General features: G+C 44.5%; 1 protein-coding gene across 2 annotated transcripts in view; it reads right to left on the reverse strand.

Moving 5' to 3' along the window:
* Positions 1-10,407, reverse strand: part of ADGB (androglobin) — a 1,188,702-nt gene extending 1,178,295 nt beyond the window's left edge. The window contains exon 1 of one of the 2 annotated variants that reach the window (XM_085611585.1): positions 10,226-10,407. In XM_085611585.1, coding sequence (XP_085467711.1) covers positions 10,226-10,305 — 80 coding nt within the window. In that variant the 5' untranslated portion in view covers positions 10,306-10,407. Of the gene's footprint in view, positions 1-10,073; positions 10,206-10,225 lie in introns of those variants that run through there. The other variant, XM_085611586.1, reaches the window with a different exon arrangement.
* Between the last annotated feature and the right edge of the window lie 2,232 nt (positions 10,408-12,639).

Below are 12,639 nucleotides of genomic sequence, written 5' to 3' on the forward strand. Positions count from 1 at the left end.
ACCAGTGGCACTGAACTGTATATCTGGTCCCAACCCCCTACCACGGAGTAACGTGCTACTCGCCGAAAAAGCGCTTTGACGCCTCGTCAGAGGTAGTAAGCGCTATATAAATACAATTACAATGCAATACAAAACCTAGTACTAAGGTTATTACACAAGATGGCTCCGCAAATTAAACGCTCGCTGCTATTATCTGTGATTTGCTAGTCATGAGTTCCTATCCCGCCAAAGCCAATTTAGCCTTCCATCCTTCAGTGGCTGAAAAATCGAGTGCATTCACTAAAAGAAAGAAAATGTAGCCACTGCAGTGTTGTCTGTTGAATAAAACACAATTGATTATTAGGAACATTCTCTTGACACAACACCCCTTCTAGGCTAGAGCTTTCCTGGTATTTATTCGACCCTAGCTCGCACCCGCCACTTTCCCTTCCTGACAAGATGGTGCTGTTAGCACTGAGACATGCTTCCACAGAATAGCCGCTGCTGACAGTGGATTGAGAAACAATTTAACATCCAAAAATACGTGTCACTCAGAATGGCGGGCTCGGCTTAACCTTTTCCTGAGAGGTCAAAGCTTCACCGACATTCTCGAAATACGTAACAGCAAGCGGAAAATGTGATTTCACAACATTCCATTGATCGAAATATGATTTAGTTCCCCGCTTCATCGCTCACCTATTGAAGCTATAGTAGTCGCTGACAGTGCGCATGTAAGGGCTGGTCATAAAAATGACCAGCCAAATGACCAGCCCAAACCCAAACATGCGCACTACAACTACAAGCCGCTGTCAGTGACAGTCTGACTGCAGCAGCCCCGCCCCCACCCCCTTCAGCAGCCGATTGCCGCGTAGGGCGTGTCCCAGCAGCGCGAGAGTGGAGAGGAGTTGAACTTGAGAACTGCTTCATTTGCTTGCACCAACGACGATGTGGCTAGTAGGGCAACGCCCCAGCGCCCCCAATGGATGCACCGCCACTGCTAGCTAGCGTGATACAGAGGCCTTCCATTTTTTCGTGCTAGAGACATCTTGCATGTAAGGAGCTGTGCATGGATTGGGCCAACTCCACCGAAACTCCTGGGAAATTGTATTGTGGTTATTTTATGTCTCCAAATTTGCTACATCATTTGCTGTTTTATGTTGGATCGAGTTTTCTGTCAAGAACCTTCATCACTCTGGTCCCACTAGGCTTTTTTTATAGACTTATTTCCCCACTTTAGGCAGTGTCGACGTAACTTACCTCCAAATTGCAGCACACAGGGCAAAAGTCCAGCCATCTCCCATGGGCCGATAACATGCACTCAGGCAATTTTAAACAGCCAGACATAGTCAGCATAGCATTCTCTTCTGTTCTGTACTCTGTACCTACATCTAACAGATTTGATGCACTCTCTGACTTGGATTGACCTACCAGTCCAGAGGCAGTTTCAACATCTTATACTGCTTGCAAAACACTTAGGGATCTATTAGGATGGCGGTCGGAAAATCACTCTGACCGCCATGGTAGCGGGAAAACACCACCCGCGAGGACACCGGCATAACCGCCGGTCCAATTAGTATGCTCCGCAGTCGAAATCCGACCACGGCGGTAGGATCGCAGCATTTAACATTGCGGCAGTTGCTGCTGCCAGCAGCACCGCCGCAAAGTTAAAAAATGCATGTCCAGCATATCCCTGCACTGCGTGGCAGGCACTGCACAGTGCCTGCCACCTGGTACAGGGACATGTAGGGAGGCAGTGCACCCACACCCCCCCAAACCCATTGGAGGCCCGCAATGGGCCCCCGGAGACATTCTCCACATGCCTTTCCATGGGGGTTCCACTGCCGTGGAAAGGCTGGCTACCGCCGGCATCATAATCATGCCGGCGGAGCCTGACTCTGCACGGCCTAATTTTAGCGATCCTGCTCCACCCTCCAGGCAAGCGTGCGGGCTGCTACCGGCGGAAAAGTGGCGGGCAGGAAATGTCACCGCTGCAGTCATCACCGCCATGCTATTGGGACCAGTGGTTCTCTGGGTTGCGATTGCAGGCAGATGACCGCTGCCGGCCCGGCGGCGGCCATCCGACTGCCATCCTAATAGACCCCTTAGGGTTGATAAGCCACCAGTAACACCCACTGTTACCTCCTATCAAAGGATATCGGCAGACACATTCCATACTTTGTCTAAGCACTACAGAACTTTATCTGTACTTAAGGGCCGATTACAATGGACTGGAGTCTGTCCGCCATTGTGGTGGAGGCCGGAACCATACGAAATACATGCAGCGGTCCCAAACACCAAATCAGGATGCGACCGCCACCATGGCGGTCGCATTTTACATTTTAACATTGCGGCGGGTGCTGCTAACAGCAGCAACCGCTGCAAAGTTAAAATGGCATGTTGTCCATTTCACTGCACTACCTGGCAGGCACCACACGGTGCCTGCCACTTGGTGCAGTGAAATGTAGAGGGGTACTGTGGGTTCACCCCCAGTGCATCCACACCTCCCCCCAACACAAGGGGGGCCCGCAACAGGCACCCAAAATCAATCTCCACCATCCTTTCAATGGTGGTTTACCAGCCACGGAAAGGCTGGAGACAGCATCGTGATATGGCGGAAGGTGTCTGCTAGGCAGCGCCACCATTTCATTAATGCAGACCGCTCCATGAGGCAATCGCAACGATTGCCTGTGGCGGTTCCGTGGTGGATGATCTTTGCATTCGCCGTGATCTGAATGCGATTCCCTCCGCCATCCTAATGTGGCGGAGGGAAAATCGCAGTGTGATTGCGGAAGGACCGCCACCGCATGGCTGTCGGTGACAGGCCTTCCGCAATCATGATCAGCCCCCTAGTTGAAATGTGGCTGGCCTTCAAGGGAAGCTTAATAATGAAGACTGAACGGCATTTGTTTCAAAATTTTATATAATCCTAGTGCAGGAGACCTGGCTTATTGCTGCACCAGTTTTGAGGGTTATTCCATTTGGGTCAGTCTAAGTCTTCTGGTAGTGGTATCACAGGTGAAAACAGGGTCTTCCTCCTTTTTAGTGTTAGCAATTTGCATCCCAAAGACTAATCTGTTTTTTTATTTGATAATTTTTGACAATAATGATTTTATTAATGCTAGTTATATACATTATATTAGCTTGTTTAATTTCATATCACATCTACAAACTAATGCTGATAACCGTGCATTTCAAGTTCACTTTTTCCTCTGTGGTGATTTTCATGCAAAACTTAGCAGGGGTCCCAGGGCACAGGTCACTGCAACACCCAGGAGGCAAGGAGGCAGAACTTCCTAAGTACCTTACTGTTCACGGCTTGGTCAATCTACTCTAAACCTTAGGGGGAGCAAGCAACACGTTCATGTCCTTTAGAGGGGGGGTCCTCTCTCATAGACTACATGTTTGAAACCCCTGATTTTTTAACTTGGGGGTGATCACAACACCCTGTGTGCTTCTATGCTTTTACTGATTAAGTGATTAGCCTGGAACAGAAATTTTGTCTCCATTATACAACAATCCTTGGATGACTTGAAATTAATTTGTTGTTTGGAAAAGCCCAAAGACTCATTAGCAGCCATACTTAAGTCACATCAAGACATATTCGTTCTTTGTCTAGCGGAGAGCGAACAAGACTCAATGGCTTCACACTACAAAAGTCTAATGGGCACAACCAGGGAGTCCATGTTAAAGCCAATGTGTACATTGAACGAGGACCCGAGATGGTTTGATGGGGCCTGTTCCTAGGCAAACCGAAAGCTGAGGAAAGTTCTAAATGCATGCCCCAGGATAAGGATTGAAATCTCCCTGGCACTTATGGAGTATAAAACTGTACTCACAAACAGGAAGAGGGAAATATACATACATGACTGGGTGCTTTCGGAACATGCCTCCAGAGAGAAGGATAGTAAAACCTTCTGGACTTTAGTAAAAACAAATTAGATCAAGGATCTCCCCTGTCAACCCTCTTTTGCAAAATAACATTTTGGGCGCGGACTGGGTTACCCACTCTGCTTCTATCTATTACATTGAGGACGGATCAATTAAGGCAGCTGTTTTGTGTAATAGTTTGCGGGTCTTCCCTCCACTTTTATTAACGTTGCAGGAAGTGGACTCAGCTATCCATCATAGTAAGGGAGGGAAAATGCCAGGCCCTGACAGGGGTACCTATGGACCTGCTGAAAACCATGCCCGAGATATGGGGTCCTCTTATCACTAATACATTTAATACCTGTTTATCAGTTAATATTTCTTCCTCATGGACCACTGCAATAATTATTCCTATATTTAAAAGGGGGTATCGTATGTCACCAAAGTGCTATCAACCTATTTCCGTCATCGACAGCACCATTAAAGTCATCGGAAGAGTCATCTATGACTGTTTGGTCAAATGAACAATGATTGAACCTAGCTCTGGTAATCTCTAAATATACCAAGGCCTGGCATGCCCCTATTTATTTGGCTTTTGTGGATCTGTTCACTGCCTTTGACTCAGAGGACAGAACCAAACTTTGGTTAATGCTGCGGAAACAGGGTGTGGACCTCCCCCTTGGTAAACTTTATGTACTCTCTACATTCAGATCTTTCAGGTAGAGTCCGCTTAAACTTCAATGGTGAGCTCTTTTCTGATTTTCCATTGAAGAGTGGTGTGAGGCAGGGGTGTATATTGGCACCCCTATTATTTATTTTATACCTTAATGATTTAACAGTTCATTTAATCTCCTCCCATCCAGATAGACCTAGAATTGCAGGTTCCCCAATCCCCGCACTGTTGTATGCTGACGACGCTGTATTGCTAGCCCTCACTCCAAATGCGCTGAGACATCAGGTGTGACTGCTTTGCTTCGTCTATGCAAAATCTGAAACTAAAAACTAATTATACCAAGTCACATATTATGCCTTGTGGTCTGGGCAAACTAAGGTTAAATAAAATGACTCTCAACGGGCATGTGTTGACAAGCACTGACAACTTAAGTTATCTAGGAATAAATTTGAGTTCATCAGGGTTGTGGAACTTCCATCTTACCCAAGCTAGCCTTACATTAAGTAAAACCACCAGTACAATCTGTAACTTAATAAGAACAGATATTAAGGGGACCGTGCTACCTCCTCTGAAGGTATATCTATTGCAGTGCATTAGCGCAGCTTTTTATGGTGCAGGAGTATGGGATTTTAGTAAAAGTTTTTCTTTGCAGAGTGAGGAAAACCGCTTTTTGCGACGGTTGCTGAGTCTACCACCATCTACCTCAAGTCTTATTACTCACTTTGAATTAAACCAGGGAGTTATAGCAGATTAGATTCAACTAGCGCCAGTTTTATTGTGGGTTAGCTCTTGGCTAAACCCAGTAACTAAACTTTGTAAGGATATTGTACTCAACTGCTTAACATTGGTCAACGGGTACTCTATACTTTGGTTGAGCTATATACGGGATACTCTCTGATCCCTGGGTCTATCTACCTGGTTCACTGATTTGTATACCCAACCACGCCAGGGGGGAAGTGAATATATTATTTAATGATTTTTGTGCAAACACAAGATTGAAAACTGAGTTAGCTAAACCCTCCATCATGAATTATTGTAGTCTTTTATACACAGAGGAATCTCCCCTGTACTTATCCTTGGATTTGTCAAGATGGAAGCGGTCACTTCTTTTTCACTTCAGAGCAGGGTTAATACATTTGTCCTTATGTTTTAAAAACAATTTAGACCCAGAGGGAAACATAGTATTCACTTGTCCCTGCGACAATCGGTTTGCACAATCCCTATTGCACTTCATGTTCTTTTGCAAATTGCACAGTTTAGCACAAAAGCACTTTCTGACACCTCTGTTATGGAGGCTAGGTTACCAACGTTGTAGACCAGCTCTCTTCCACTTTTATTTTTTTTACGTTCATCTGAAGCTATTTACTGTGTCTGCGCTTTTTTGAAAACTGCTATTAGGGCTAGAAAAACTATGATACCATTAATTATGTCAGAATCGTATATGCAATGTGGCCTAGCACTCTCTGCATATTTTAAGCATGGTTATTTGATGCACTGTGGAATTTTAAAGCTGTTTATGAGTATATATCTTTTTTAAACTGTTCTTAATGTAAGATTATGTTTACATGTTTATGAGTGATTACGGCTATGTGCAATATTTCTATGTACTTTGTTGGTCTTTTTTTCACCAGACCGAATAAAGATAATGATTGATTGATTGACTGATTGACTAATTGAATTGTAGGTCTCATACTCTATTTTGCTTGTGACGTTTACTGCCAATGTTATGTACCACGTGGACACACCCAAACGTTCATGTCTTAGTAAAATACTGTTTTCATGGACTTTCACAACCAAGTCAACAACCTTCACAAAAACATTAAATTGTTGTTTTAGCAGAATTGTACATTTTCAAGGTTTCACCTAGCTGTCTTAACAGAGGCACACAAGATGTAGGAATATTTGTTCTGGTGCCAGTAGTCTCTGTCAGAAGCTCAATGATATATAACTAGAAGAGACTTTCAAAATGTATTCTCTTGATACTTTTTCACTCTACTTAATTGTGATTGGTTTATTCTGTGGGAACCGTGTACAACTTTACTGAATGTATGAATTCTTTGTTGAGATCCTGATAAAAAGTACTCTGGGTGTAATAGGAGCCCTTTCTACTTGACCTTAGAAGGCAAATCCATGCCGGATTGCTCACTCATATTATATTCTGTAATTTTCTTACCTGAACTCAACTGAGATCTTTGATTAATTTGTATTCTAACTGAGTTTGCACTCTGATGAATTGATTTTGATTAGTAATCGATTTCTGTATGACTTACGATCTAAAAATTAACCAAACTAGTAAGGTGTGATCCTTCCCTGTCTATCGTTCTTGTGGGACCAAATGGGTTTTATGAATTGTATTTTAAAACACTTAACAGTGATACAGGTCCAGGAAGGAGCATCAAAATCATCATAAAAACCTAATTTCGGCCTGTATGCCATAAAAGCACAATACAAATACAGTACAATACGTTCAATTAAAAAAAAATAACTATTACTCTCCATGAGGCACCAAATAGCACATTGATGGTGAGAATTGTGAACATGTTGCTTGACTTAATCATCTCATCCTCTCGCCAGTCACAATAAACCGAAAATTAGCCCTTGAATATAAAACCCACGAATAACTTGTGCAATATACAAACAGCAAACAAAATGTCATTAAGCGGAAGATGTAATACAATAAAATGCATTTGTTGTGCATAGAGCAAACTATTAATGAATTACATTACTGTACTTGCGATATGCTCAAACAGCATAAAAGCATATGCATTGCTAATGTAGACAAAATCAATCAGATGCACAAGCCATACCAAAATGGGAGAAGGACCATTCCAGTGATCCTGAGTTGATCTACTATTGCTCGTGCCTGACTTAAATGATGAGGAGCAGCCGATAAGTATTTATCTCAATTAAGTGCATGTGCTTACTTAAGCAGCATCTTGAATGTTGCTTAGTTCCTAATCCTCACCCTTTAAAGTGCATATGCAAAAACCTATACAGTGCAAGGGCCATTAAAAGTGCCCTGGGCCATCATTTTTAATGCAGTCATGGTGGCGCTCATCTAGCAGCGTTCAATGGTAAAAGTGTACATAGCACAATTTATACAACACTTAAAAATTAAAAGGAATCTTTGAAAAAGTCATCGGGTGAATCAATTGGGATGAAAATACAGAAAATACTGAGCCCTATTTACATGAAATGTAATAGTGGACCAGCCCCTCCTAAAAGTTCTCCTTTAAAATGGCCCTACGGGTGCACCACATAGAGAATAAAAAAACGTGATATAGAAAACACGATGGATAGGTGGGTATCATATTTCAATAGCCTATATACCTCACAACAATCCCTGGAACCCAAATTCCTGCATAGCTGGAGCAGCCATCGGGTCCTTACCCTCTTGTAGCCTTGACAAAAAAATAGCACATGAATTTCCGTTTCTTCTGCGTTATTGCATGCTGGGCAACCCAAATTGGAAGAACCCGCCCACTTATTTGTGAAAGTGTGCAACGAAAGAGCCCCATGTTTGAATTGCAAATATAATTTCTTGGCCAGGAGCGGCTAAATGTCATCTAGAACAGCTTCTAGGCTATAATGCTCTTTTACTTCGAGAAATCCTAAGGTCAATCGGCCAGATGTGGCCCTCCTATATAACTGGGCAAATTTGAGTTCTCTGTAGCTTTCAATCAAGACCTTCCGTGGAATCGGAATACAAGTTTCTTCAGCTTAATCCCATAGGTTCCCCCTACCCATGGCCACACAGATGTTTCTAATGTGCGCCAGCCAAGGTAATTTATCCGCTTTATGTAGGCTCAAGACTTCTCTCAACTCATCCCTGTATGCAACTAATTCAGGAGTACTCCACAGACGTAGCCAAAATAAAAGGGGTTTAAAAGTGGCTTCGTCTGCGATAGATCTAATCCCAACATCCAATGCGGAGAGGTGTTAGTGCGGTGCTGGAGGGAAGACCCAATAATTGCCTAGAATAGTTCTCAGCTGTCCCTAACGAGCCAGATGGGTGGTGACCCCATAATTCGCCACCATACAGGGCGGCACCCCAGGCTTGGATTTTATAAATTTCTACTGCCGGGTCAACAAATTTATGAGTACAACTGCTATAGACCTTAATCAGGCCCCCCGTTATCTGGGCCAGCTTTAGACTTGTTTTCTTAATTTGCACACCCCAGTCCTTATTTTCTGTGATTGTTATCCCGGGGTACTCAAAAATAGACACCCTCTCAAACTGGGGGTTTGGCCTGGTACTTTTAGTTGCATTAAATACCATATTCTTAGTTTTCTTGAGATTTATCTCCAGACCCAGCTTTCTGCGGAAGACACTAAAAATATCAAGGGCCCTCTGGATTCCCATAGGTGATTTCGAAAGCAAGAGGGTGTCGTCAGCGAACATCATAGCTGGTATTTTTCTGTTTGCTAACCTGGGAGTATCGGTGTCCTTGCCAGCTATCAATGACTCAACAAGGCCGTTGATAAAAAGGCAGAAAAGAGTTGGGGCCAGGACACAGCCTTGACGGACACTTCTTTCTACTGGTAGGGGGGCTGTATATTCTCCATTTTTGCCATACCTGATTTGGGCATTATAGCCCGTATGTAAACGTTTCAACTGATGGCAAAGGTACACTGGAACTCCCATGGCCAGTAATATTGCCCAAAGTTTATCCCTCTGCACCAGGTCGAAGGCAGATTTTAGGTCCACAAATATTAAATAGAGACTACCACCCTCTATGCACACTGATTTCCAATATAATAGTTGTAGCCTAAGAATTTGATCAGTTGTAGAAATCTTAGCTCTGAACCCGGCTTGGAGGGGAATGAGAACATTGTGCTCATCCATCCAGCTCTGGAGGCGCCCCAAAAGTACTCGGACAAATATTTTCTGGGTGACGTCAATAAGGCTAAAGGGGCGATAGTTCACAGGTAAAAGCGGTGAACCCTTTTTGAAAATTGGTATAACTGCAGCCACCGCCCAGGTAGTGGGAATCGCCATGACTGTTGAACAAAGACCACAAATAGGGGGCCCAGATGGTTGGCTCGGAACGGAAGAGGTCCCCAGGGATCCTATCTAGCCCTGGTGCCTTGGAGGGTGTTATCCTACTCAGTGCCTCAGTTATCTCTTTGAGGGAAATCGGAGGGATGTCTAAGGAAGTTAGCTCAAGGGGATTTGATGTGTTAACCACTGGTCCATCCTCTTCCACCACCCTAGAGTATAAGGCTTCAAAATGTGCCTTCCATACATCTTCGCCAATGTTAGGTTCTATGGCATCAAAATCCAATTAGGGATTAACATCAGTCCATCCGATCGGGCAAGAGAACTAGAGTGAGTCATACATGTCCACTGAGCCTTCCAAAAGCTCAAGAAAACCTCTCTACTGTGAAATAACTATTCAAACGCCAAAACAACAGTTAATTCTGGTTTTATCTTTTAAGTAAGAAAACTAAGCTTTTCATGACGTGGCCCAACACATTTACCCTCCCAATATGGCATCCCAATGGGGCTCGTTCTTGGTTCACTGAGGGCGAATATTCAATATGAGAAACTTACAAGGTGGATCAGGGATCTCTGAGTCGATTACCAACCCATGAAACATTATGCGAATCCATTTGAAAGGGTACAAGGGGACCAGGCCGGATCGAACAAGCCCCGTGCTGTGTCCCTGCAAGCGCGCCGTTCGCTCCCAACCCACGCAGCCTTACTCTTTGTAGGGGTTCTGCCCAAATGCCGAAGACAGGCGGCCGGTCGAATCTTTCTTCTTTTTTTCTCCCTTGGAAGTCATGGCGGCAGTTTACTTTAGCCTCAGTAGTATGTCAGGGGTCCGTAGGGAAATCCAGTAAGTGAAGCATCCGGCGCGTCCTCTCCGGCTAGTGTTGAGTTTTCTGCTGCCACCGCTGTTGAGAGCGGTGCGTCCCCTCCGTTGCCATGGAGATGCGTCCCGGGCCCGGGCTGCATAGAGAGTTCGCGGGATCCTAGCTGCCCCTGGGTTTCAGGACCGTGCAGCGCTGGCCAAGGGGTGGGAGTTTAGTGTGCGGCGAACTTTTAGTCTGATGGTGAGTCACTTCTGAAGTTTGAAAAAAGTGAAACTTCGTTTTTATGGGGGTTGACGGTTACAATCCAGTCGACGTATATTTTGATATGTTCATGCATTCTGCAGGAGCGGGGAGAAGGATATGGCATAACAGCCAGATCCGATCACATGGAAACTGCGGAACTAGGCTTGAGTCCCGGCATGGGCTCAAAATCCTGGAGCAGATTTACAAGCCCCTTGCGCCACTTTTAACATGGGAAAGTGACGCAAAAGTGGTGCAAGGGGCTTGTAAATCTGCCCCCCTGTGTTTCTAGGTAAATCTCCTAACCTCCCCAGGGCAGATTTACAAGCCACTTGCGCCACTTTTGCGTCAGATTTAACATGGGAAAAGTGACGCAAAAGTGACGCAAGGGGCTTGGAAATCTGCCCCCAACCTGTGATTCTAAACAATGGGGCAGATTTACAAGAAAGTGACGCATCTATAAAGATGCGTCACTTTCCTTGCACCACCCTAAAAAATGCTTGCGCCACCATGGATGCGCCGTATTTACAATACGGCGCACCATGGCGGAAGGATTGACAGATGCGTCAGAAATTCTGAGCATCTGTTGGGGCAAAAGTCATGCATTGCTGGAGTCGTGTCGCAAGCATGACGCGACTCCAGCAATGCATTTTGTGACCTATTCCCACTACACTGCGTCACTCCTTACGCTTCAAGCAGGCGTAAGGTTTTGACGCAGTGGCGTCCTAAAAGTGACGCAGTGAATCTTGTAGATTTCACTGCGTCACTTTTACGAGGCTTTCCTGCGCAGGAACTCCCCCTGCATACATTATACCTGACGCAGGCATACTGTGACGCAGGGCTTTACAACGTGACACATCTCCCTAGATGTGTCACGTTGTAAATAGGGTGCATTGTTTGCCCCGCTGTTGAGTCAAAAAAAGTGACACAATGGCGGCGCAAAGAGGCACAGGGGGCTTGTAAATCTGCCCCAATGTGAATAGGACCTTGTATAATGTATCTGATGCCTGTGTAAAACGCTCCAATACCTTTGTGTCGAGTTCGCGCTATAAAAAACTATGATAAAAAGGTAAATACCATTAACACAAATAGTGCACAAGGAAATACTCTCTAAACCTCCTTCTATAAAGCTATTGGAGTACCCCGAATAGCTTTGTCTTGTTGTTTCAGACACTGCAAAGGATTTTTGCATCCTAACATTATGCAATAATCGTATATATAAATTGCTGCCACCTTTCTTACAGAAATGTATTCTCCCTTTGTTTTTTTACAATTCTTTTTATTAAAAGAGTCGACTTCACAGGTTACAATAAGTAAGGCAGAAACTTATAACAAATGTTGTCATGGTTATAGGGTACATAGATAGTTCGTGTTAGTTAACAATGACTATAGGATAGTCGGATCATCTGGCTCTGGGACAATGGGGGGGAACACAAATATTGCCTCTGTATTCGTTCCATTTACTCCAAATGGAAGACCACTTTCTGGGGCACCCACGTGAAACATATACCGTTTTTTCACAGAACATGCACCAATCCATGTCTGTTTTCCAAGATGCTACCTTGGGCGGCTCTCCCGCCCGCCACATTTGTGCAATATTCCGTTTGGCCACCATCTGACCCAGTGTGACCCAGATTTTGTCTTTGCTGCTGAGATCGGTGGGTTCCCATATGTTCAATAGGCATCTTTTAGCTTCCGGCCTCAAGGCAGCCCCCAACACCCTGTTCATGCAATCGTGTATTTTCAACCAATAGGATTGGACATACTCACATTCACATATTATATACATAAAGGAGCCCAGCAGTCCACACCTTCGTCTACAGTTGCCGTCCTCTGCTTTCCCCCATTTTAACTAGATTTGGTCCGGTGACATATTGAGGATTTTCAACTGCACAAGACGGAACCTAGATAAAATCACCACCTCTCTTGGGGATGCAACTGCCTCCTGCCATTCTTCGTCATCTATTTCTAGTAGTCTGTCTCTCTCCCAGTGTTGCCTGAGTGGTGTCTGAGGGTTCGGAGAATTATTGATCAGTTTTTTTATAGGTCAGAGATATCGCTTT

Source organism: Triturus cristatus, chromosome 6, assembly GCF_964204655.1.
Source record: "Triturus cristatus chromosome 6, aTriCri1.1, whole genome shotgun sequence".
In the NCBI taxonomy this organism is placed as follows: domain Eukaryota; kingdom Metazoa; phylum Chordata; class Amphibia; order Caudata; family Salamandridae; genus Triturus; species Triturus cristatus.